Source organism: Haliotis rufescens, unplaced genomic scaffold (genome assembly GCF_023055435.1).
Source record: "Haliotis rufescens isolate VD_foot unplaced genomic scaffold, xgHalRufe1.0.p SCAF_100, whole genome shotgun sequence".
NCBI lineage: Eukaryota > Metazoa > Mollusca > Gastropoda > Lepetellida > Haliotidae > Haliotis > Haliotis rufescens.
In genome coordinates, this window is record NW_025963781.1 from 135,160 (window position 1) to 163,008 (window position 27,849).

Here is a 27,849-nt window from a genome sequence, read left to right on the forward strand (position 1 = left end):
ATATCTCACCATACAGCTCGTCTACCAGCTCGGTGTATATTTGTAGATTTACACACAGGATACATCTCACCATATAGCTCGTCTGCCTGCTCGGTGCACTCACATGGAGAAAATATACGATTGCACAAAGGGTTTGAGGTACATATATATACATATACATATATATATATCACCATATACTCCACGACCGCGGACAACATCTAATATTATACCGTGACCGTTTTAAACAGACGTAAGTGTACAGCTGCGTGATTGTTACACTGGGTCGAGATATGTTGGCGTGGCCCGTAACGGAAGTCATATCGTCATATAGCGGACATTGCTTCGGAAACGAGCCGAGTTACTTGAACCCAAACACACATGTTCGAGAACAAAAGATACGGCGAGATGCTGAAACTCGGATCGCTATGAACAACATGTAAGGCTGCCCAGGCCCACTTGCACAAAGCGATCTTAGCGCTAAGATGATTGTAACTCCCATACTTTAACATAGGCTTACAATAGTTGTAGTGCTAAGATCACTTTGTGCAAGTGGGTCCAGGGCCCACTTGCACAAAGCGATCTTAGCGCTAAGATGATTGTTACTACCATACTTTAACATAGGCTTACAATAGTTGTAGTGCTAAGATCACTTTGTGCAAGTGGGTCCAGGATTGGGTTTGACATCATAGCTTTTGAACGGGATTAACGTCGATGAAATGATAGTAAACAAAAGCCTTGTAATGTCGTTGGCATGGTGAGTTAGCTTGTTTGCCTATCTTGTCATAGTGAGTTAGGCCCGTTATCAGTAGTGAACGGGGTTTGAGTGGTTTAACTGTTTACACTATGATGTAAGTATTTATATAGGCCCATCCTGAGCATATGCATCTGTCCTGTATATATTACTTGTCTGTTGACCCGTGAAGATCCGGGGTAGAATAGGTCTTCAGCAACCCATGCTTGCCGTAAAAGGCGACTGAGCTTGTCGTAAGAGGCGACTGACGGGATCGGGTGGTCAGGCTCGCTGACTTGGTTGATACATGTCATCGTATCCCAATTGCGTGGGTCGATGTTCATGATATCAATCACTGGATTGTCTGGTCCAGACTCGATTATTTACAGACCGACGTCATATAGCTGGGATATTGTTGAATGCGGTTTTAAACAACAAGGAAACAAACAAACAAACAAAACTTGTCTGTGATCACGGGTCTATTATGCGCACAGTCCTGATATGCTTGTACGTGCCACACGTGAATGTGTAGAATACCATACCGAACATAACACAAATATTCATGATGGTAATCAGTGGATTTTCTGGTCCAGGCTCGACACGTGCGTGTCTCGGATATATGTAGACATGTTAGAGGTTGGTAGTGAGTTAAGAGACAAAATATATAGATTTCTTCTTCAGGGAACACGATACAATCGTTAATATCAAAAGACTTGTGTCTCCATATTTAAAGGTGAGGTGAAATGGGGCTTAACGTCACGTTCAAGATTATTGCACTTATATACCGACGTGCATCCACGTGTGTGTGTGTGTGCGTGCGTGTGTGTGTGTGCGTGCGTGCGTGCGTGCGTGCGTGCGTGCGTGCGTGTCTGTGTGTGTGTGTGTGTGTGTGTGTGTGTGTGTGCTTGAACTACTTTGGACTTAAACCGGTTTAAAAGTGGTAGCTACCACACGATGATACAATGGCGCAATTTAAAATATATACCTCACACAGACACAGTATACTGAAACAAGCCGACCAGTGCTTGTATTAGCCTCTTTATGCCGAGCGTACCGAGGGTACGAAAAAGACTCATCTTGTAACGTAATTTGATATGACGCGACGGGGGATCGATTCATCGAGTCCTTCCTCCGGAATATCCACTAGACCACGGAGGCGGTCTCGGTGTATGTAAGCGCATTTCGCGGTTTCTAATTATTACGTTATTGCACTTAAGACGTCATTTAGAGAGCAATGACGTCTTCGATGTATGTCGTTTGGACGTGTTGGGCTTCGCTGAACGTCAGTTCGAATTTGTGAGCGCTCGTGGGTTACACCGAAGCTCCGTATAGGGTCAAAGCATTTGCTTTAAACAAAAATGGCGGCGCCCAGTGAAGTGAGTGAGTTGGGTTCAACGCCGCTTTTAACATAATTCCAGTTATATCGCGGCGTGTCAGCTTAATGTGGGAGGAAAGCCCGAAGTGATTCAGGTCTCAGACGTTTACCACTTCGGTGGAACCCATGAGCACGGGTATGGTGCTGACAAACCTAGAAACATAATCGAGGCGAACCGGGATTCGAACCGACAATCATAGGTTTCTGGCGTGCCCAAGGGACGCAACTCTGCACAGCGAACCGCGGCGGCTTAGACGACTGGGCCAGCCGTGCCCCCCTTTTGACACTAGAGCGATAAGGGGTGTACGGTCAGTCTACATATCAGCGCGTTTAGTCTCTAATGTGTCGCTAACGCTCGATTGAGTGAGTTTTGTTTTGTAAAAGATCAAAGTAAAAACAACACAAATACAGTACTCGGATATTGGTTTAAATATATTTTTATTTCATCAGTGAAATCCGTATTGATAAACAAACCACACATTGCATTCATAAATACCGCTCAGGAAAACAGATTAACTATTAACGTGCTATGTTAAATATTATTATGTACAATGCATGAAATTAAACTGTAACCTTAGGCCAGAGCTTGTGGTGTTCGAGCTGAAGGAATTACACTGATTTTTTTATTTTAAAGCGTGCATTTTATAGTGCATCTTTCCTTGTTTTTTTCAATTCCAATGATTAGCTTTTTGCAAGAGGCTATGAGCCTAATTTAACCTCGCAGGATATTGGACGTTTTTGACCATACACGACGGGTATTATCAAATCGATGCTACGATATTGAATTAATATTATTCTTCGGCGTTACTGCTGTTACTACGACTTTTACTCGAATCCACAAACCCTATCAATTTTAGATAAAGCTTGAAAAAAGCATCTCATTTTTTGCCCGTTGACACCGTTAACTAGTTAAAATTATCATCGATATCCTAAAAAAAATAAACCCACCAAACCCTTTAGCGTGTTTCCCCCCAAAATCAATTTAATTTGTTATTTCATTCTTATATTAAGCTGTCGAAATCTGACAACTATTTCAAGAAATCGCAAAAATACCTATCCTTGAATATAGGTCCTAGGAATAAAATCCGAAATGTGACTCAACTTTTAAAACTTGCGTAACATTTCACCTGGCATATATACAACCCAATAAAAGTATGTACCATATATGAAAAACGCCAATCAAGTATTAAAAAGGATGTTTATTTTTACGCAAACCGGTTTACATACGCTGGAATATGTCGGTATATCGCCTGTCGGTATTCAACGTATCACAGTTCGACGCAAATGACATAATGCTCGATAAGGGCGAGGTCTGGTTACAATGGGGCCCGAGCAGCGAATAAGCTATCAGTGTGAAGGAGGATGGCGACTGGATATAGAGAATAGATAAGTTGGGAATATCCTTATCACTCGTGGGTTATCATGTGGGTCAAACACGTGATGGAGGAAACTCGCCATCGCGCTCTCTGCGCTAGTCCGATTCTGCAGGCCTGCCGATGTGTACTGCCGGCGAAATCTGGAACCGCTAAATGTCAGGCTGACTCTGTTTAAGCTAAGGTATTTATTTCCCTAAACATCCTCTTTACTGTACTAACACATGTGTTTCGTGTGTAGACATGGACGTGGGTGTGGCTGGGTTGGAACAAAGACGGATATTATGTCTTCAGTTGGACATTGTCGCAGTGGAAGTAGTGGTTGTAGGAGTTGTTGTAGTAGTTTGTTTTGTTTGTTTGTTTGTTGTTTAACGCCACATTCAGCAATATTGTAGCTATATGACGGTGGTCTGTAAATAATCGAGTCTGGACCAGACAATCCAGTGATTGATATCATGCGCATCGATCTAAGCAATTGGGATCGATGACATGCATCAACCAAGTCAGCGAGCCTGACTACCCGATCCCGTTAGTCGCCTTTAACGACAAGCATAGTCGCCTTTTACGGCAAGCATTGGTTGCTGAAGACCTATTCTACCCCGGATCTTCGCGGGTCTAGTAGAAGTAGTAGTCGTAGTAGTCGTAGTAGTCGTAGTAGTAGTATTAATAGTAGTAGTAGCAGCAGCAGAAGATGGAGTAGTACCTGAAAAAGTAATCGTAGGATTAGCGGTTGGAGTAGAAGTAGTTGTTGTAGTAGGTATGATAGTTGTAGTCGTGGTAAAAATAGTAGCAGTAGCGGCAGTATTAGCAGTAGTTGTAGTAGTAGTAACCTAACTATAAGCAGCAGTGTTAATTGTATTATTATAAGTAGTAGTGGTAGTAGTGGTAATAGCAGCGGTGGTAGTAGTAGTAGTAGTAGTAGTAGTAGTAGTAGCAGTGTTAATTGTATTATTATAAGTAGTAGTGGTAGTAGTAGTAATAGCAGTAGCAGCGGTGGTAGTAGTAGTAGTAGTAGTAGTAGTAGTAGCAGTAGTAGAAGTAGCAGTGTTAGCATTATTAGTAGTAGCAGTAGTACTGTGGTAATAATATTAGTAGTAGTAGTTGCAGCAGTGTAACTACTACTACTACTACTACTACTTCTACTACCGCCGTGATATTGCTGGAATATTGCTAAAAGTGGAGTAAAACCATACTTACTCACTCACTCACTCACTACTACTACTACTACTACCACTGCTACTACTACTACTACTACTACTACTACTACTACTACTACCACTGCTGCTACTACTACTACTACTACTACCACTACAACTACTAATAATAATCATAATAATCATAATAATAATGGTAGAAGTAGTAGTAGTAAGTATAGGTCGTGTTTCGTCTTGGTACATAAAAGGATATAAGTTCCGTTCACAGATCTACACTCCTGAGGAACATTAGAATATCAGTAAGTAATGGATGGCTGGATGTGTTTGGAGATATTTTGAGATAACGTTTATCTTGCGAGATAACAATGTTTTAACTATGAGGAGATGCATCTACAGTTGTCTAGACCGGACAAACAGTGGATGATAGCATATCGTAAGTAATATATGTTAAAGAAAACACCAGGCGTTACGAATAATGGACGGCCCAGCGAAGTAGGAGAGTATCAATTGCAACGAATGCCCAGTTACGCCTGTGTGCAGAGTTGCGTCCCTTGGGCACGCCAGAAACCTATGATTGTGGGTTCGAATCCCGGTTCGCCTCGATTATGTTTCTAGGTTTGTCAGCACCATACCCGTGGTCGTGGGTTTCACCGATGTGGTAAACGTTTGAGACCTGCATCACTTCGGGCTGACACGCCGCGATATAACTGGAATTATGTTAAAAGCGGCGTTAAACCCAACTCACTCACTCACTCACTATCTGACTTAAAATGCAGCATCAAAATAACTAAATACTGCGTAATCAAATTTGAAATACAGCCCGAAAAAGTCAAAATAAATCGTTAAATAAATAAAAAATAAATGCAACACAATTCTGCTGCACTTAAATCTCACGCAGTACATTCGCAATGCATGCGAATCTTTAACTACGTGTTCCGATATTGTGGTGCATTTGTGCAACCCACATTCGTGCTGCACGTGCATTTGTCTGTGATTTCAACGTTATTGTTTCTTAGAATTAATGCATGAGCTTAAAATGTACATTGCAGAAAGTAGGTCAGTAAAATGTAAAATTCATTTCAAACAATCCACGCTGAAACAATACAGTGACGTCATAGCTGTATTTTAATCTGCATCTGTTTATGACAAAACAAGTGGAAATGGTGACCCACGTCTGCAATATATCCCAACGGAACTGATAAAGACATACAACTAGACATCTACTGTACTGCATCAACAAGTAACGTCAATGCATTAAAAAACCCAATAAAACTCAAACATGGTGACAATATTATATTTGTCAATACGTAATCACATTTTAGGGTATTGTAGGCCTGAATGTTCAGTCTACGCAACCCATAAACGTGTACGTCATAAGTCAGCGCGATATAGTCCCTACACTCAACAACACATGGGAACAAGATGGTGCACACTTCTTCACGTCGGGTGCAGAAAACAATGTGCGATAAATAACAAGCGCTTCCAGGCTTCTCCATATACATGATAAACATTCAGTTCATGCGCACTGCTGTGGAGCTCGTATCTCTGCTTGTAGATATCTGTATGCGAGATGCGCCACAACTCCTGACAGCGCTACGGAGTAGCGACCAGAACGATGCCTCAGTCAGTGACAACCCCCTAAGCGGCGTGAGGCACCCAGAGTTACTTAGAACAGCAGGGGTGACAGATATCAGGTAAGGTGATTTATTGTATACTTACATGGATACACAAACATTTGTATATTTGAGCTGCAAATATACTTACTTCGTGTTAATAGCACTTGACGTATTGACAATGGCGTCTCGTGAATATAGGTACGGCTTTGGAAATGCATGAATGTATATCGACCAATATGTCGGTTGAAAACAGTGGACACGTGTCTGACCGGTAATATTTAATATATATATATCAAACTTTCAATTAATTCTTTTGTCTGTAATGTATACTGACGTTTTTTTTTATACTCAAATACTTAATAGGTGAGGTGAAATTGGGTTTAACGTCGCGTCCATGATTATTGCATTTATATAGCAACGAGCATGCACGTGTGTGTGTGTGTGTGTGTGTGTGTGTGTGTGTGTGTGTGTGTGGCTGCTTGTACTAGTCCGGACTGATGCCGATTTATAGTGCTAGCTCACTGAGATACCATGCCGCAGTTTAACATGAATACCCCACTCAGACACAGTATACTGACTCCGAGCCGACCAGTCCTTGTTTTAGCCCCTTAATGCCGAGCGTCAGACAGGGTAACAACAAGTACCATCTTTTAACGTTTTTTTGTATGACGCGTCCGGGGATCGAACCCCAGACCTTCCGCTCTCCGGGCGGACGCTCTACCACTAGACCACGGAGGCGGTTTCAAATACTTAATAAGGTCTCAGATATATCTAGACATTTTAGACGTCAGTAGTGAATTATGAGACAGAATATATAGATTTCTACTTCTGGGAACACAATCCTACGTAAATATCAATAGACTTGTGTCTCCTTATTTATACCGACGTGTATGTGTGTGTGTGTGTGTGTGTGTGTGTTGCCGCTTAAAATTGCACTGGTCTAGACTAATGTCGATTTTATAGTGCTTGAGTCTAGCCCAAGATACCATGCCGCAGTTTAACATGGATACCACACTCAGACACAGTATACTGACTCCGAGCCGACCAGTCCTTGTTTTAGCCCCTTAATGACGAGCGTCAGACAGGGTAACAACAAGTACCATCTTTTAACGTCTTTTGGTGTGACACGACCAGGATCGACCAGCACCTTCCGCTCTCCGGGCGGATGCTCTACCACTACATTGCGGAGGCGGCCTATATATTTATAATTTTAACAGTACCATGTTTTTCTTCCTTGCAAGCTGACATTTATATGTTATCTCGTTGAAAGTTTTTTCACCGATAGGGTACGGGTCCCGTAGACTAAGGTGCCGCAATTCGCTGTGCAGAGTTGCGTCCCTTGGGCACGCCAGACACATTATGGTAGATTCGAATCCCAGTTCGCCCCGATTATGTTTCTAGGTTTGTCAGCACCATACCCGTGCTCGTGGGTTTCACCGAAGTGGTAAACGTCTGAGACCTGCATCACTTCGGGCTCATACTTCCTCCCACATTAAGCTAACTGGAATATTCAAAGCGGCGTTAAACCCAACTCACTCACTCACTCACTCACCTTTACACTGGTTCCATTAAAACTGACCACAAAACAACTCAGTCATATTTCGATATTTCATGCATCCAGCCAATAATTCATTATCATAAACAGTTATAGTACAAGCATGCCGAGAAAACAAACAAGTCAACTGCCATATGCGTAACAAGATGTCCAACATGTTAAACCTAGCTGAGTGGGTGAGTGAGTTGGGATTAACGCCGCTTTTAACAGTATTCCAGTTATATCACGGCGTGTCAGCTTAATGTGGAAGAAAAGCCCGAAGTGATGCAGTTCTCAGACGTTTACCACTTCGGTGAAACCCACGGGCACGGGTATGGTACTGACAAACCTAGAAACATAATCGGGGCGAACCGGGACTCGAACCCTCAGTCATAGGATTCTGGCTTGCCCAAGGGACGCAACTCTGCACAGCGAATCGCGGCGCCTTTGACGTCTGGGCCACCCGTGCCCCCATTTTAAACCTAAAACTCTGTTAATGAACTATTCTAACAACGCACCACCATCTACGACCTGGTCGTGACTGCTCCAAAATGATTCCACCGGTGCAGAGGTTGATGGCCATGATGTGAAGAGCGCTTCTCTTCAGTGTTTATAAAATGTCATGACGTGACCGGACGTTCATGACACCAACACAAACAAGCCTGCACATCTCGTACTTCAATCATTGGGACAGAGGAGGTCATATAGGACTCATGTTGCTTCCGCAAACGAGCACCTCATTCATTGTGTGACGTACGTTGAGCCCCTCTCGTGTAAGCCTCGTTTATCCGGCCTTTGACGTTCTCACTGAATTGGTAGGAATTATCACCTGTCTTGCAGTGATTAACGTTTTATTGTCAAAGAAAAATGTACTTTGCGTACATGCAGCCGTCCTTTACGACATTTATGGAGGGGTGATGGTGATGGTGATTTGGGGCCTGGTAAGTTCTTTTGAAGACACAGGCAATTTTGTCGGTCACCTCTTAGAACAACGCGAAAAACAATTCTGCCTAACATTTTAATGCCTGTTCATGACATATATTTTTCAGTTCATCCAGAAAGCAATTTATTTTTGTTGGTTGTAAAATCAAATATATATATGAAACCGTCAGTACTTATGTGATTTAAACGGATACCTGAGCTTCAGGATTATATAGGTGCAAGGAGGTTTCACTGTAAAATGTGTGACAGTCACGTGTAGGGGAATAACACATATGTAACACGTGTAGGTGGATATGATGTGTGACATGTACAGTCACGTGTAGGTGGATAAAATATGTGAGATGTACAGTCACGTGTAGGTGGATAAAATTTGTGACAATCACGTGTGGGTGGATATATTGTGTGAGATGTACAGTCACGTGTAGGTGGGTAAAATTTGTGACAATCACGTGTAGGTGGATATAATGTGTGACATGTACAGTCACGTGTAGGTGGATATAATGTGTGACAATCACGTGTAGGTGGACATGATGTGTGACATGTAAAGTCACGTGCAGATGAATATAATGTGTGACATGTACAGTCACGTGTAGAGAGACAATTTTATATGACATTCATGTGTAGGTATACACATCTTCTCACAATGTTTCACACCGTCCACCACACGTGTACTAAACAGAATTTATGAAATACACGTGTGTCTTCATTTGGAAGAGCCCCATGAAGATCCGGGGTAGAATAGGTCTTCAGCAATCCATGCTTGCCTTAACAGGCGACTATGCTTGTCGTAAGAGGCGACTACCGGGATCGGGTGGTCAGGCTCGCTGACTTGGTTGATGTATGTCATCGTATCCCAATTGCATAAATCGATGCTCATAATATCAATCACTTGATTGTCTGGTCGAGACTCGATTATTTACAAATAGCTGGAATATTACTGAATGCAAACAAACATTTGGCACATACGCGCATCTTGTGTTGTAATGTTTTTAAGTGAGGTGAAATTAGTTTTAATGTCGCGTTGCTATTGTACTTATTCCACGACGTGCAGCGGGATGTCCAGAACTTCATATGTAGGACAAACTCAACTTAGTAACGTCTATTATATAATAAAAGACTCAAGAAGATAGATAAATATATCGATACTTGGTTCGAACAACCCAGAAACGATACATCGAATCCTCAAATTTAACAACCATTTTTTCAATTTTCAATTGCATAAAAACAAACTCGGTCAGTTTAACATCAACATATTGTGGCGTTAAGTGAGTGAATGAGTGAGTGAGTGAGTTAGGTTTAACGCCGCTTTTAACAGTATTCCAGTAATATCACGGCGTTTCAGCTTGATGTAGGGGAAAAGCCCGAAGTTATGCAGGTCTCAGACGTTTACCACTTCGGTGAAACCCACGAGCACTGCCATGGTGCTGACAAACCTAGAAACATAATGTCGCGTTAAGAGCAATGTGTATACGTTTAGACAGACCCATGAAGATCCGGGGTAGAACAGGTCTTCAGCAACCCATGCTTGTCGTAAGAGGCCACTAACGAGATAGAGTGGTCAGGCTCGCTGACTTGGTTGATGCATGTCATCGTATCCCAATTGCATAGATCGATGCTCGTGATGTCAATCACAGGACTGTCTGGTCCAGACTCGATTATTTACAGACCGCCGTCATATAGCTGGAATATTGCTGAGTGCGGCGTTAAACAACAAACCAAAATACAAAACATTTGGATAGTTATCTACGTTACATACATAACACAAGCGATTTATCTCCATTCTTGTATCTCCATTCTCTTATCTCAAAGAAGGTTTTATCCTTTTCTTAACCCTTTGATTCTTATCAGTCAAATGTTATCGTCGTATTATCGTTGCTGTCGAATTTGTTCTGACACATAGAGAATCTCACCCGAATGTCTTTTGATATCAAATATATCAACACGAGTTGATAAAAGTGGAAAAATTCTGAGGCTTGCCGAGGATTTTTGCCACTTTTATCAACGAGTGTTGATATATTTGATATCAAAAGACACGAGGGTGAGATTTTATTTATCATCCAACATCATTCTTTCAACTTTTTCAATTTGTAGACAGTAATTAGCAGTGCCTTCAGTGTAAAAAGTACTGAAAACGGCTTCAGTAGCAGAGCCATTAGTGATGTCATTTGATTGTGACGTCATGGTAACCAGTGACGTCACAATGGTCTGCAAAGCATTGTGATGTAAATTCATTGCAGCGATATCTACAGTGTAGATATCGCTTGATCTCATCCAAGCGATATCTCCTGTGGGAGCCAGTTTTGGATGATAAAGTCGCTTATTAATATAAGGTCGCTGTTTAAATGAAAGGATAAGCTAAGACGTCTCGCCGCCTGTATGACACAACATTTCAGAGCGGGGCGACCCGAACAGCATTATCTGGTAGCCACATGTTGCCGGGACTTCCTTTCAACGCATATCGAATCATTTCAGTGAGTGGACAAACGCCTCCGTCCCAGCGCAGGCAGTATTGTTCTAAAGGCTGTTTAATCAGTGAAGTGCATTAGCTGCTGCTCGGGGATTGTTGATAAACACTTGCATTGTAAACGCGAACCACGACTCGCCCAGATCCGATGTCTAATACCGGATATTAACATACCATTTATTTTTACATTTTCTCTTTTATCGTGGGTTTGTTTATATAACCTTTGAACTTTGATTTCGGAGTTGAATCACCAAAATGACATTTAGGTTGAGATAGTGAGTGAGTATGGTTTAGCACCGCTTTTAGCTATATTCCAGCAATATCACGGCGGGGGACACCAGAAATGGGCTTCACACATTGTACCCATGTCGGGAATGGAACCCGTGACGAGCGAACGCTTTAACCACTAGGCTACCCGACCGCCCCACATTTAGGTTGAACAGGTTTCATAGTTATGGGGGCAGTGGGGTAGCTGAGTGGCTACAGTGATCGCTCTTCGCGTCATTGAGTGAGTGAGTGAGTATGGTTTTACGCCGCTTTTAGCAATATTCCAGCAATATCACGGCGGGGGACACCAGAAATGGGCTTCACACATTGTACCCATGTCGGGAATCGAACCCGGGTCTTCGGCGTGACGAGCGAACGCTTTAACCACTAGGCTACCCGACCGCCCCTCGCGTCATTGACTCCTGTTCAAAACTCCCAAATGATAATGTGTAAGCGTATTGTTATTGGCTTCCCCGCCATAACATGGAATAACACTACAACCTCTAAACCGGCCTAACTACGAGCAGATCCAGATTAGACGGCTGGTCTTCAGTAACTAATGCTTGTCGTTAGAGGCCCAAACTGCGGAGATCGATGTTCATGTTGTCGGTCACTAGCTTGTCAGCGAGCCTGACCAACCTGATCCCGTTAGTCGCCTCTAACGACAAGCATAGTCGCCTTTTAAGGCAAGCATGAGTTGCTGAAGTGAGTGAGTGAGTTGGGTTTAACGCCGCTTTTAACAGTATTCCAGTTATATCGCGGCGTGTCGGCTTAATATGGGAGGAAAGCCCGAAGTGATGCAGGTCTCAGACGTTTACCACTTCGGTGAAACCCACGAACACGGGTATGGTGCTGACAAACCTAGAAACATAATCGTTGCGAACCGGGATTCGAACCCACATTCATAGGTTTCTGGCATGCCCAAGGGACGCAACTCTGCACAGCGAATCGCGGCGCCTTAGACGACTGGGCCACCCGTGCCCCCGAGTTGCTGAAGACCTGTTCTAACCCATGGGCACGTTACACAAAGCGATTGAGCCCTTCAACTGTCGTAGGTCGATGTTAAAGTATGGGCGTTACGATTGTCTTAGCGTTTTGATCGCTTTGCGGAACGGGGCCAAGATCTTCACTGGTAATATACTAATGAGTTTGGTTTACGGATACTTGTATAACGTTATCTTGAACAGTATTTCAGTTATATTACGGCGTGACATCTTAATGTGTGAGTGAGTGAGTGAGTGAGTTTGGTTTTACGCCGCTTTTAGCAATATTCCAGCAATATCACGCGGGGGACACCAGAAATGGGCCTCACACATTGTACCCATGTCGGGAATCGAACCCGGGTCTTCGGCGTGACGAGCGAACGCTTTAATCACTAGGCTACCCGACCGCCCCTCTTAAAGTGGGAGGAACGCCCGACGTGATTCCAGTCGTTGACGTTTTCCTGAGCACCGGTATGGCGCTCACAAGCCAAGGGTCTTAATTGGAGCTAACCTCGGATTCAATCCAACGACCAATGAGGCTTCGGTGCTGCGGTCCATTCATATCTATCGCAGCTATTTTGCCCTTTAAGCCAAATTTTGATGTTTCGACGGATAATCTAGACGGCTTATTATCTTGCTTTGGCAATTTATATTTTTATCTCTCATCATTGTCTTTATGTCATTCATGTGCCGAATCTGACGTGTGTGTGTGTGTGTGTGTGTGTGTGTGTGTGTGTGTGTGTGTGCGTGTGTGTGTGTGTGTGTGTGTGACAAATTGAGATGCCACCTTAAAATGTCAGCTAATAATGATTTCTCATTGCCTGGATAGATAATCAGAAAGTATGATAAAACTGCTTTTGGTAAACGTTTCAATTTATTGCAAAGCCAATAGTATAGCATGAGCTTCAACCGTAAAAATCGAGCTTCCATCAGGTTGTCGCATCGACACAATCTTACAGTAAATGACAACTGCAGCTGATACCTCCTCAATATCTTTGGTGCCTTCTATGTAAATACTCGTAAAAGAGGGGTATAGGTTCATGAAATGCTTATTTATATAACAATCGATTTGTGTCAGACTTCTATAGTTTCATCAATACTAAACTGACATCAGGCCATGTGTGTGTATGTGTGACTGCTTGTACCAGTCCGAACTAATGCCTTTTCTGCTAGCCCACTGAGATACCATGCAACAGTTTAACATGAATACCCCACTCAGACACAGTATACTGACTCCAAGCGGACCAGTCCTTGTTTTAGCCCATTCATGCCGAGAGGCAGGCAAGGTAACAAAAAGAAGCCACCGACCTTCCGCTCTCCGGGCAGACACTCTATCTACTAGACAACGGAGACTTTATTACGGTTGTAATTTAGATACTGCAGTTAAGACAGCGATAGAGACTAACCATTTTAGTCCACTAGTCCATATGATGATAACATATAGCAAAACCCTTAAAAATGGAAAATCTCTACTAGTCCATATGATACCTTTACTATTGGGTAGTTTGGCAAGGACGATAGGACTAGTGCCAATTCCTAACGCTAATTCGTAAATTGCTCTGAATATGAGAGGGACCACATTTTGTACACGTATTCAATTATGGACGAATTCGGTGTGATATACACATTTTGTAGAAATGCAGGGGGCCTGAAGTCTTCTCCTTTCTTTCCATCAAGGGCATACGTTGTGCTTGTGGTCCAGCGAAAGCATTCGTGACCAACTCGTGTTATTCCGGGACAAGCCGAATAGCTACTCGTGCCCCTCTCGTGGCCATTTTTGCGACCGGGTTCCGTCTTAGTGCAAACGGGCATACCTAAAGCAATTGTCAACTCGTTGCGTAATGGTTCACACATTTTTCCCATATATTATATATATTTCAGATGCAATTTAAAGCACTTCGGCACGTGCGGAATTATACAGTATGATTGAACACATTTAACTGTGTCCTTGGTATATTTTTAGATGCAAGACATATGTAAAATCAAAAATTATTTCTGAGGGATTCTTTGACGAAGATCTTGAAATCATACGCGCATTCTGATTGGTTTGTCGTATTTCTCACATAACATTCAACGATAGGGGGACGAGTCTTCTTGCAAGTGACGGAAAGGGGCGAATCCAGCCGAAGGAGTGTCGGCATAAACAGGTCCCATACGTCCGTTGCGCTGTGACTCATTCCGACAGTGTACTGGTGACAGTCATATGTGATTGTTGAGACACGGTCACGTGATGTGGGACACAGCCTATAAATATATACAGTGTAGTCGTACATCAGACAAGTTTAGATATTTTCTTCCATATTTTAAGCCCGCAGTTCTTTTCACACCTATAACCGTCCACTTAGAATGGCGAATAAATCCCCACTGCCAGCTTAATACATAACCGTCGTAATATAATATACTCGCCATATTTAAATAAGGCACAGATGTCCTTGATTCCATCCTCATTAGTGAAGGGTGCCCTAGGTATGTCGGGTGGCAAACACGAACTCATGCCAACAAGCGTCTGAGTATGCTGACAGTGCAGTTAACACGTAGTTTAAGCCTGTCGCACTTATTGGGTGATTTTATGAAACCGGAAAATGGACCTCGACTATTAAAAACAATGAAAAGTGCAAGATTTAAGGTGATGGATACAGCTACCCAAAACCTGCATCTGAACGCAACCATGGCTTCTCCCACGCACGTTCAACACATGACAAGTAAAAGTCAGTATTTTTATAAAATTATTCATTCCTGATGCAACTTAACATCGATCCTTTTAATTTTATCCTTTTATCTCTTATTAACAGCCGAGGGGGAAGGGGCGGGGGAAGGGCCAAAAAATGGGCTTAAAACATTGTTCCCAAGAGGGGAATCGAACCCGGGTCTTCGGCGTGACGAGCGAACGCTTTAACCAGTAGGCTACCCCACCGTGTGTGGCGTTCACATCAACGCACTGTCAGATGAAGGGAGGTAACTCACCACCACACCTCAATCTTTTTTTCTAACATTGAAAGCCAATATATAATTAGCCCTGACATGCACACTGAAAAGCATTTTATTAAATATTATTTCGATTGCGTTTTTATTTATTTCTTTGAACGTCAAGAGGGAAAAATTAACTTGCGTATCGGGTCAGTTTCTTGGTTAATGTTTGCGCGGGACGAGAATATTAATGAATGAAGCTTTCATAAAATATTCAATCTTGAAGCTTCTCCATGTTGAAAATATTGTCGCCTGTGGTATTCAAATTTCTGCATGACTTTCAGCCGAGCCAAAATGGGGTTTAACGTCGCGTCAAAGATTATTGCACTCATATAGCGACGTGCATGTACGTGTGTGTGTTTGTGTGGCTGCTTGTACTAGTCCGGACTGATGCCGATTTATAGTGCTAGCCCACTGAGATACCATGCCGCAGTTTAACATGAATACCCCACTCAGACACAGTTTACTGACTCCGAGCCGACCAGTCCTTGTTTTAGCCCCTTAACGCCGAGCGCCAGACAGGGTAACAACAAGTACCATCTTTTAACGTCTTTTGGTATGACGCGGCCGGGGATCGAACCCCGGACCTTCCGCTCTCCGGGCGGACGCTCTACCACTAGACCACGGAGGCGGTCCCAACACCATGATTTTGAGCAAATACCGTGATCAACCTTTGTTGGATAACTCAGCCTACCATACTTAGTTGTGATCAAAATATTGATGATCAAATAAGTTCACCCAGCATGATATAAGCGACAAGTCGACTCGGGTCGATTCGGCTTATTCCGCTTCGCACGTTATCTCGCGCAGCAAAAGAGAAGTGGTTGGTTGGTTTGTTGTTTTACGCCACATTCAGCAAAATGACGGCGGTCTGTAAATAATCGAGTCTGGACCAGACATTCCAGTGATCGATATCATGAGCACCGATCCACGCAATTGGGATCGATGACATGCATCAATCAAGTCAGCCAGCCTGACCACCCGATCCCGTTAGTCGCCTCTTACGACAAGCATAGTCGCCTTTTACGTCAAGCTTGGGTTGCTGAAGACCTATTCTACCCCGGATCTTCAAGGGTCCAATAGAGTAGTGATATGAATTTTACTGTAAACCGTGTAACGCCAGATCCCTATGACATGACGGACATACTGAGGGCATGGTAGTCCCGCACTTAACAGAGGGCATGGTAACAGACATCAGATATACATTTTGATCTGTTGACAAGAGCGAACGGAAAGAGTTGTCATCCGTTATAAAAGGAATCAGCCATAAAAAAATTCAAGACTGTCACCATGTTAAATTGAGGCACGTGGTGGTCACGTGTACGAAAGTAGTTCTAATATGGATTCCCGCTCGCCCAGGTGCTGTTGGGCGGAGACGATCCGATTGAAAACAACTGCCTTCCTTTTCCTTTTGCTTAGTAAATAAAGGACGGATACCAGGATCCGCTGCTTGGGAGTTCAAATCCAGACTCAGCCGGATATGATCCTTAGTGTTAACACAATATCGGGTGGATTTGTTCAAAATTTAGAAACAATATGCGTCAATTTGGGTTTTTCTTCCATATTAAGCTTAAGATCACAAGCCGTTAACTAACTAAACTATTGATCAAAGCAGCAAAAGTACATGTTCTTCAACGCCGCAATCGGCAATATTACAGCTGAATCACGTCAGCCTGTACATAACGGAGTCTGGTCAGAGCAAACCAGTGACTGAAAGCATGAGCACCGATACAGGGAAACTGGGTAAGGAGAGCGATTTGATGTTTTGATTTTATTTCTCTGGTAGGTTAGAAAACTATAGAAATTTAATTCTAATGTGCCTCTTTTGGCCACGCCCCCTGTGGTTCGAGGTGCAAATGTCGGAATCCGGTTCAAAAACGAAATTTGAAAAGTCTTTTAGTAACAGTTCTTAAAAATACAATTGTCAATTTAGGATTTTCTTTCATAATAAGCTTAAGCCAATGAGTCGTTATATGACGGAACAACTGTTCATGATCCGTAGTTTGTGTTGTCTAAGGCGCCGCGATTCGCTGTGCAGAGTTCCGTCCCTTTGGCACGCCAGAAACCTATGATTGTGGGTTCAGTTTCCGGTTCGCCCCGATTATGTTTCTAGGTTTGTTAGCACCATACCCGTGCTCGTGGGTTTCCCACATTAAGCATATAACTGGAATAATGTTAAAATCCGTGTTAAACCCAACTCACTCACTCACTCACTCATGATGAAACATTACGAAAATGTGCCCTGGATTTTGAGAATAAGCTAACAAAGCCCTGTTTTCAGTTGAAGAATGATCAGAAAAAACGAACAGATGACAAACTAGGAAATATTGCAGAATACAAAACAAAACAAAACCTGTTTAGTCCGGACGGCGCTAATCTGAAGACCTCACATGTCGGTGACTGATGGAGACGTCTACAGAAATATAAATGGACGTAACTCTCTACCCACGAGTTGTTAATTCGCACACGTTAATCTGGAAGATTAACTGATTTATGTATATAAGTAAATAACAAAAGTTACTGACTGATAAAAATTCAAATAATATTCGACCAGTGATCCGGGGTAGAATAGGTCTTCAGCGACTATGCTTGTCGGAAGAGGCGATTAACGGGATCGGCTGGTCAGGCAAGGTGAATGGTTGATTGTGTGTCATTGTAACCCGACGCCGTGGATCGTTGCTCATCATATCGATCACTGGATTGTCTAGTACAGACACGTTTATACACACACCGCTGTCGTGTTTGGAATATTGTCAAATGCGGCGTTAAACAAACAAACAAAAAAATAGAAAAACACATATAAATATTTGTGCCTCGTATCATGGGCTACATGCGCATCTACAGAAAGAGAGGATAGGCGAAAGAAAATGAAAAATATTGACAATAAAATACCCCCTGAACATTTGATATTATATTCATTTGGTTTAGAGACAGGATATATGTTCAGCCATTCCTTCCAAAGACATAATGTCTCCCTCTCTTTTTTCCGGACTACCAGGGTGATCAGCGAACGTTGTTTGTTTAAACCCTGCATTTCTTTCTCAAACAATTGGGGGGCGGTCGCGTAGCCTAGTGGTTAAAGCGTTCGCTCGTCTCGCCGAAGACCCGGGTTCAATTCCCGACATGGGTACAATGTGCGAAGCCCATTTCTGGTGTTCCCCGCCGTGATATTGCTGGAATATTGCTAAGAGCAGCGTAACACCATGCTCACTCACTCAAACAAATGGTCGGTCCCGAAGTCATGTGTTGTTTAAGATATGTGACAAAAAAACGATTCACAAAGTAATCGAACTCGGGCTTTCACAGTGACATACAGCTCAGTTTTGTTTTGAAAATGGAAATTCGTTAATACAAGTTCTAGTTTGGGGTAATATTCAAGCTGGCGAACGGGTTTGAAAGGAATACTTGGGTAGAATAGGTCTTCAGCAACCCATGCTTGTCCTAAAAGACGACCATGCTTGTCGTAAAAGGTGACTACTTGGATAGGGTGGTCAGGCTCGCTGACTTGGTTGATGCATGTCATCGATCCCAATTGCATGGATCGATGCTCACTAGATTGTGTGGTCCAGACTCGATTATTTACAGACCGCCGTCATATAGCTGGAATATTGCTGCATGCGGCGTTAAACAACCAACAAACCAACCAACAGTGAAGAACATGTTGTTTATCCCTGTCACACTGATTGGATGGTTTTATGAAACTGAAAATGGTCGACCATAAAAAATAATGAAAAATTCAAGATTGAAGGTGATGGAAAAGGCAACCCACAACCCTCGCCTTCACAAAATCAGCTTGTGTTTCCCATGTATGTTCAAATGCATGTCAAGTAACAGTCAATGTGGGTATAAAATTATTCATTCCAGATGCAAATGAACTGCACAGTTGGACGCTAAAAATGTGACGTTTTGCGAATACTTTTATTTCTTATTATCTGTGTAACCCCTTAATAATGGTGCTTACATGAAATTAAGTCGTCTCAACGGTCGCAAGAACTTGTATCTGTTTGTGATGAGATTGAAGTAATCTAAGCATAGGATTAATCCCGTTTTGTTTGTTTAAAGCATTAATTATCCCCCGCCCAACAAAGTTTGCGGGGGATATAGAAACGGGCGACGTCCGTCCGTCCGTCCGTCACGTTTCGTTTCCGGAGCATAACTCAGAAACCGTTCAATATTTTTTCCTGAAACTTTGCAGGTATGTCAGGTACATGCTGAACTGGTGCCTTTTGCTATTTAGAAATTTTAGAAATTTGTATTTTTTACGTTTCCATGGCAACAAGATGGACTTAGGTTCCAAACTCTTATTTCTTTACAATTTCAATGACAAGTTCCACCTCGGTTAAAAAAATTAGGGTTTGTTTAGATTTAATTATGTCATAAATTCTGCAACAGTGGTGGGGGATATAGCCACGTTAGTGGCAAACTCTTGTTGTTTATTGTTAAGCAAGTTTTCTCTGCAGCCGTCGTAGTATGCAGCTACTAGCAGACTTGTTTCTCATCAAAACACGGGCTGTGAAGTAGGGGGCAGATGACCACGGAGTATGCTGATCACTGTGTCGGATTAACGAGACTGATTAATAATTTTGATTTTGGTAATTTATTACAAATTAGGTGTGTCGGAGTCACAGCGCGAGACTGTCGAATTAACGGGTCTAAATAGCACTGATTTAATCAGTTCCCATCATTATCGGATAAGGCGTTAAACAAGAAACAAACAATTAAACAAACATTTATTATATATTTAAGTAGTAATTTAGGACGGACGGGAGATGAAAAACACAAATTATACAGATGACTTAACGCCTCTAACACATCAAAACCCGATGGTTTCCCCAATACCGCTAAACAAAGATCTGAAAACATCCCATTAGGGGTCACGTCAGAACGACCTTTTTTCATCCGACCAATCAGTGCGTCGCTTACCAGATTATGAAAGTGACACTCGGAATGTGATTTCTAATCATGCAATCAAGAAAACTTTAACATGGGTATTCCGAACGATAGTTACGGGTTTAACGACTGAATCCTTACAATCTAGACCTGCATCTATTAGCCATTCCAGAATGTTTTTTTGTTCAGGTTTCAAATTTGTAATCGAGAATTTGTCAAAATATGTTTCGAAGCGCAGTCGCCAATTTGAAATTTGTGCCGTAAAGCACGAGAAAGCTGCCTTCTGATTGGTCATTCCGTTTGTCGGTCAAAGTTCGTGCAAGGTCGGTCTGACGTGACCCGTAATGGGATGTCCTCAGATCTTTGTTTAGCGGTAGCGAGAACTAAGGTCTGGTTTTAGAAAGATTGATGGTTTCCCTTAATTAAACTGATACATCATTGAGCATTTTATTCCTTTTAGTTTTCTGCATTGTCTTTTTCAGTTGATAACGACGAGGGAGTGAGATGCATCATGGGTAGACGTGCGTCACATCGTATGTTCCGGGACTTCCTGTGCAGCCTCGTTATCGGCTTTCTGACCGGATACATCACCAGTCACACCGTCCTCGTTGTCCTGTGGCGCCGACAGGAGGCGGCGTGCAGGTCGCCGGGGGGATGGGGACGGCCACGCCCTCCACCCACAGATCCCAAGCCGCTGTGTGACTCGGACATTCCCACGGAGAGACTTGTGTTCATCGGCGTGATGACCGCCAGGAGGTATCTCAAAACACGAGCTGAAGCTATTTACAAAACATGGGGAAAACATGCTCCTGGCCGGCTTGTGTTTTTTGTGGGGACGGGCGAGAATTATGAAACATCGCTGCCGGTGATTGTGTTGAGCGACGTCGCCGACGACGAGTACCCGCCGCAACGGAAGTCCTTCGAGATGCTCCGCCACATGTCCAGCCAACACGGCCACGACTTCCACTGGTTCGTGAGACTCGACGACGACGTGTTTGTCAACACGGAACGCCTCCGGACTTTCCTCAATTCCATCAACAGCTCTCAACACTTGTACATGGGGCACCCGGGTACGGGTAAGGCGGACGAGAAGGGAAATTTAGGTCTCCATGACGACAAGCCTTACTGTATGGGAGGTCCGGGGGTGATCCTGAGCGGCCCCACCCTCAGGCAAGTTGCACCCCACCTTCTGGGCTGCCTGAACGACACCGTGACGTCACATGAGGACTCGGAGCTTGGGAGGTGTGTGGAGAAGGTGACGAGTCTGTCATGTACAATCGCGAGAGAGGTAAGTTTATGATCCGATGCCAACCAGTTTGTATGAAATTGAGGGGATATGATTTTACGCCGCTGTCAGCTATATTCCTGGTAGATTACGGAAGCGTGTAAATAGCTGAATCTGGAACAACCGCAAAAGGTGAGTGAGTGAGTATGGTTTTACGCCGCTTTAAGCAATATTCCAGCAATATCACGGCTAGTGGCACCTTTTGTACCCATGTCGGGAATCGAACCTGGGTCTTCGGCGTGACGAGCGAACGCTTTAACCTCTAGGCTACCCGACAGCCCCCCATGACCTGAACGCAAGTTTAACAATATTGTTACATAGTGAGTGAGTGAGTTGGGTTTAACCCCGCTTTTAACAGTATTCCAGTTATATCACGGCGTGTCAGCTTAATGTGGGAGGAAAGCCCGAAGTGATGCAGGTCTCAGACGTTTACCACTTCGGTGAAACCCACGAGCACGGGCATGGTGCTGACAAACCTAGAAACATAATCGGGGCGAACTGGGATTCGAGCCCATAATTATAGGTTTCTGGCTTGCCCAAAGGACGCAACTCTGCACAGCGAATCGCGGCGCCTCAGACGACTTGGCCACCCGTGCCCCCTGTTATCTACATAGTCGCATAGAGACATATAGTTCATTTGAACAAGGAGGCGGGTCTAGTTGTTAAAGCGTTCGCTCGTCACGCCGAAGACCCGGGTTCGATGTCCTCACATGGGTACAATTTGTAAAACCCATTTCTAGTGTTCCTCGCCGTGATATTTTTGGAATATTGCCAAATCACACACTGATATGAACACTGATATGATATGTCTGAGGCGCCGCGATTCGCTGTGCAGAGTTGCGTCCTTTGGGCACGCCAGAAACCTACGAAACCCGGTTCGCCCCGATTATGTTTCTAGGTTTGTCAGCACCATACCCGTGCTCGTGGGTTTCACCGAAGTGGTAGACGTCTGAGACCTGCATCACTTCGGGCTTTCCTCCCACATTAAGCTGATACTGTTAAAAGCGGCTTTAAACCTCACTCACTCACTCACTCACTCACTCACTCACTCAGTGGAAGAGCTGGTTCGATTCGCTGATTAGTTCTGATTACGTTCTTGGTCTTTCAGAACCATAGCCGTGTTCGTTAGTAAGCGCCTGAGACCATGTGCTTGTCGTAAGAGGCGACTGTGCTTGTCGTAAGAGGCCACTAACGGGATCGGGTGGTCAGGCTCGCTGACGTGGTTGATGCATGTCATCGCATCCCAATTGCGTGGATCGATGCTCATGATGTCAGTCACTGGATTGTCTGGTCCAGACTCGGATAATTACACACCGCCGTCATATAGCTGTAATATTGATGGGTGCGGTGTTAGCCAACAAACGAATCCCACATCAAATTGACTCGAATTTCAACTATGTTTAAGGAGATTTTCAATCCAACTGATCGTGATTCTCTTGTTTTACACAAAGCATATATAAATTCAAATCCATTTGTTTCAGTTTGACGGCATGTTTTCTCAAAACTACAACGAGAAGACCGGGGCTTGGACTGTAGGCTTAAAAGCTGAGAAACAAAATGCCATTTCCTTCCACCCCATAAAACAACCAATGTTCCAATTCTCTCTGCGCATTATGCTGTTAGCAAGAACAGTACGCGAGAAAATGAAATACATGGACGTCCTGGCTAAAGAAAAATCTTTTATTAAAACATCAGGGTTCGTATCTTTTGATGACCCGGAAGTTAAAAACTGTTGGTCCAGCCCTTGTGACGTCGACAGTGGAGAGATCTGGGCATGCGTAAACGCATACGACGTTTACTCTTTAAATTCAGATAATCTCAGAACGTCCATATTACACAAAGGAAGAGCGTTTGGTTTAGCGGAAGCTCGTCATGCGCTGGGACAATTTTTGAAAAGGGAAAGAATTCGGAAACGGCTTCGTCTTTCTCCCATTTCCTATCAGCGTGTATCTCCACAAGGCGGCCTCGAACACGTGCTTATCACGCGGATCGTGAAGGCGAACTATTTGCTGTTTCGGAGCCGACAAAAATTTGACCCCATATATTTTCGTGAAATACCACCAAGGAAGAACAGGCAGGCCTGATTTAATTGGAAATAAATGATCTCATGTTTGTACTTATGTCTCGGGTGTCAATTATTTTCGTGAAATACCACCGATAAAGTTTGTTTGTTTGTTTGTTTGATCCGGGGTAGAATAGGTCTTCAGCAACCCATGCTTGCCGTAAAAGGCGACTATGCTTGTCGTAAGAGGCGACTAACGGGATCGAGTGGTCAGGCTCGCTGACTTGGTTGATGCATGTCATCGATCCCAATTGCGTGGATCGATGCTCATGATGTCAATCACTGGATTGTCTGGTCCAGACGCGATTATTTACAGACCGCCGTCATATAGCTGGAATATTGCTGAGTGCGGCGTTAAACAACAAATGAACAAACAATCCATTGAGTCATGTTTGATAAAAGTATGAAAATACATTTTTAATTCTAATATTATGAAAGAATTGGCTTTGACGTTGAAGAAACAGGGTAGGGTTTTGCATAGGTTCTTGCAACTATTTTGACCTTTTCCAAAACGATGATCATTTGCAAACGGAAAGAAGAAAGCGTGTACTTTTTTGCTAATAACCAGTGTAATGTTTTTTCTTTTGGACACAAATATTATTGAGTGATGTCAGACTCTTTCCGTATGTTAAACATATCATAGAGCAAACACATCAGTCACAATTTTCGCTTCATTTGAGATAATGCTTTAAGTAGATGTTTCAATTTTCGTTTAATAGCAGCATTGATAACACATATAACCATATGTTGCCCGTTTAATGATTGTTACTATAATTAAGCTTGACATGAAAAGGTCTGACATTGGTTGTACGTAATCATTCCGCAAAACAGTCTATATTTTTTATACCTTCTGAAAAAGGGTTCTTCTCTTACTGTTACATTACATTGAGTTACAGAACATTTAACTGCCTATCCGAGGGTGTAAAAAATAATTGCAAATGTAAGACCCGCTTGAAAAAGAGAAAAAACGAATTGTTGTTCGAGGTTTGTAAATTTGTTCACTGTCAACTTTGATCTTGCAAAATCTACAAAAAACAAATTCTTGTTTAAAATCTAAACGACACCATGATATCTGAAATTGCTTTGTCTCTTTGTATTGCCCTAGCGTTACACAAGCGGATTGGGTTTAAGACTTCCAGTGACGGCAGAGATACACACACATGCAAAGTGAGTGAGTGAGTGAGTGAGTGAGTGAGTGAGTTGGGTTGAACGCCGCTTTTAACAGTATTCCAGTTATATCGCGGCGTGTCAGCTTAATGTGGGAGGAAAGCCCGAAGTAATGCAGGTCTTAGACGTTTACCACTTCAGTGAAACCCACGAGCACGGGCATGGTGCTGACAAACCTAGAAACATAATCGGGGCGAACCGGGATTCGAACCCACAATCATAGGTTTCTGGCGTGCCCAAGGGACGCAACTCTGCACAGCGAATCGCGGCGCCTTAGACGACTGGGCCACCCGTGCCCCCCTACACCATTGTAACTACGCTAGACTGGTGTGAATTCGATATGGATGACGTGTCTTCCCCACCCCAACCCACCCCCACCCTATACACACCCCCTACTCCTAAAAAACCCGATATTGAAACCATACACTTTTAGGTCATCACCATCCGATTCCCTTTTATTTTATTTCTATCTCATGTGTGACATCCGATGCCCTTATTCACCTTATTGCGTTAAATAAGTTTGACACATGGTGCCCCGGTATTAATGAAGAACTGGTCTTATCAGCTGTCGACGACGGAAATGGATTTCCAAGTTTGACCATCATGATGTCCGATGCAACAGCCTAATATACTGAAAATCAGTGTCTAACTGTGACGTAAGCTAAGGCATTTTATAAGTTTAGGCAACTTTGGAGATACAAATTTCGAAACAATTTTGCGAGGACATAACGCCTAGCCAAGACGGATCAGTAGTGATATCTGTGCTTGTAGACCTCTGCGGCTTGAAACCTTTTCCACAAATTAAAATAATTGGATTTGGCCGAAATATGTTTGAATTGTTACCTTGTTTCGTTTTGTCGCCGTGTGTGCATCTGACTGCACTTCTTAACGTTATTGCAGGACAGGCCGACTGTCAACAACGTCTGAGCATGGCCGTGACGTCTCATAGACTAGGGTTAGAGTAGCTTCCCTTTGCCGCGAAAGGCAAGTAAAAACAAGTGTTGTTTTGCGTATATGTTGCTTCGCCACTGAATAAGAAACAGATTTCAGTTGGAACTATACTGCTCACAAGAAGTAGGGGATATTGAAATTAAAATCAGTGGCACAAAGACAGTAATATAGAGGCCTACAAATAATTTATGTATGATTGAGGAAAAGCATAGGTCCGTCTGAGCATGGCTCACAATGACCACCAGATGCCCCTGCATCCAAGAAAATTGCACCCAAACGTACCAGGGGTGGGGATGAGAAAGCACATCTTGTGTCACACGTGCAAATGACAATGTCCATGTGCCTAACGTGCAAAATGGGTGTTGACATGGGTCTTGGACCAAGTTCATCCATCACTTCACCACTTTCCACAATGCGAAGGTTACGAGAAGACGAAAGATTGAGAGCAATTGGGATGATCCAGGCCGGAAGAACGCAGGCCTACACAGCAGCACAACTGTATGTCTCACAGTCAGTAGTCAGCCGGTTGTGGGCACGGATGGGTTCAAGACAAACCCCGAAGAGGTCGTCCAAAATGCACGACCAGACGTGATGACCGGCGGATCATCATTGGAGCCCTCCGTGATCGACGTTTAAATGCGACACAGCTGCAGCAGGTTTACAGACATGCCACTGTGAATCTCATCTCCACACAGACAGGCTCCATGCTGCAGAACTACGAGCAAGGCGACCTTACATCACATTACCCCTAACAAGCGTCACAGATAAGCCCGGCGAGAGTGGGGTCGTCGTCACCAGAGGTGGAGCAATGCCCGGTGGTACCATGTGATGTTCAGTGATGAGTCGAGGTTCTCTTTAGACTTCAATGATGGCCGTCATCGTGTCTGGCGTCGTCCTGGTGAGCGTCATCAGCCAGCTGCCATGATTCCACATGGTCGGTATGGGAGGGGTTCTGTTTTGGTGTGGGGTGGAATCACGGTAACAGGCAGAACCGATCTCCACATCTCCCAAGGAAGAGTTACTGGTGTTTACTATCGGGACAACATCATCACGCCACATGTCCTGCCATTTGCACACCGTCACGGACAGGGTTTCATCTTCCAGGACGATAATGCCAGGGCTCACCGTGCGCACGTCGTCCTTAACCATTTGCGGCGGCACCAAATTGAAACTCTTCCATGGCCAGCGATGTCCCCCGACCTCTCCCCTATAGAGCATGCGTGGGATATGCTCGGAAGACGAGTGCAGAGGCGGCATCCCCCATGTCAAGACTTGCAACAACTGGGCGTGGCACTCCAAGAGGAATGGCAAAGGATTCCCCAAGTTCACATTGGTCGCATCATTAGGAGTATGAGACGTTGGTGTAATGCTTGTTTGGCTGCTAATGGTGGGCCAACCCGGTATTAACCCATTTATGAACTTTCCAGTGTCTACAAAATGAAATTGCAGCTTGATCAAAGTCATTACTTTCAAAACTGTTTCTTAACATCCTTATTTCCACATTATTATTGTTTCCCAACGAAAATTAAACATAATTCTGAAGCTTTTCGTCGTAACTTCTCAATATCCCCTACTTTGTGTGAGCAGTATATATTGGCTACTGTCACTGTCCGACTGCAAATCATTTACCCTGTGACGTGACAAATATTAATGCGCGCATTCCAGGAAAGCTTGCAATGTTTCGGTAATGTTTGTGAGAGACGGAAAGCAATTTTCAAGCACTGAGTATAAAAGAATGACATTATATGACAAAGAGGTTATCACGCTTGTGTGTTTGGGATGGTAAATATACTGCATTTGGGATAAACATTGTGTTTAGCGAGCTTTGGAATTATTCCTAATGCCAAATCCCAAACTCGCGTGATAACCTCTATATACCCATGTCCAAGCATGTTCCGTTACGATGTTCACGCGATACTTCTTTACAAGAGTTTCACTATAAAATCTTTCACCACATTTGACATCAATACTTGACTTGTAAAAAATGGATTAATAGACATTGATTCTTGCAGCTTTTGTCCAATTACAGCAAGAAGTGGCTTTCACATATGGTCCGAGTGTAGCAGGCTAAACCCGATGTGGCAGGAACTGGAGAGTTGGATTTTTA

General features: G+C 43.4%; 1 protein-coding gene across 1 annotated transcript; it reads left to right on the forward strand.

Moving 5' to 3' along the window:
* The first annotated feature begins 6,028 nt into the window (after window positions 1–6,028).
* LOC125377839 (chondroitin sulfate synthase 1-like) lies at window positions 6,029–23,678 on the forward strand. Its single transcript, XM_048391866.1, has 3 exons — window positions 6,029–6,308; window positions 20,760–21,565; window positions 23,044–23,678. The coding sequence occupies exons 2-3, from the start codon at window positions 20,789–20,791 to the stop codon at window positions 23,644–23,646; spliced, it is 1,380 nt and encodes a 459-aa protein (XP_048247823.1). The 5' UTR covers window positions 6,029–6,308; window positions 20,760–20,788; the 3' UTR covers window positions 23,647–23,678.
* Window positions 23,679–27,849: the final 4,171 nt, after the last annotated feature.

Excerpts from the sequence above, each read along its gene's own strand:
- LOC125377839 (XM_048391866.1), top strand. The coding sequence starts at position 20,789 with ATGGGTAGACGTGCGTCACATCGTATGTTCCGGGACTTCCTGTGCAGC. Across the intron at positions 21,566-23,043 it reads CATGTACAATCGCGAGAGAG|TTTGACGGCATGTTTTCTCA; the intron begins GTAAGTTTATGA and ends CATTTGTTTCAG.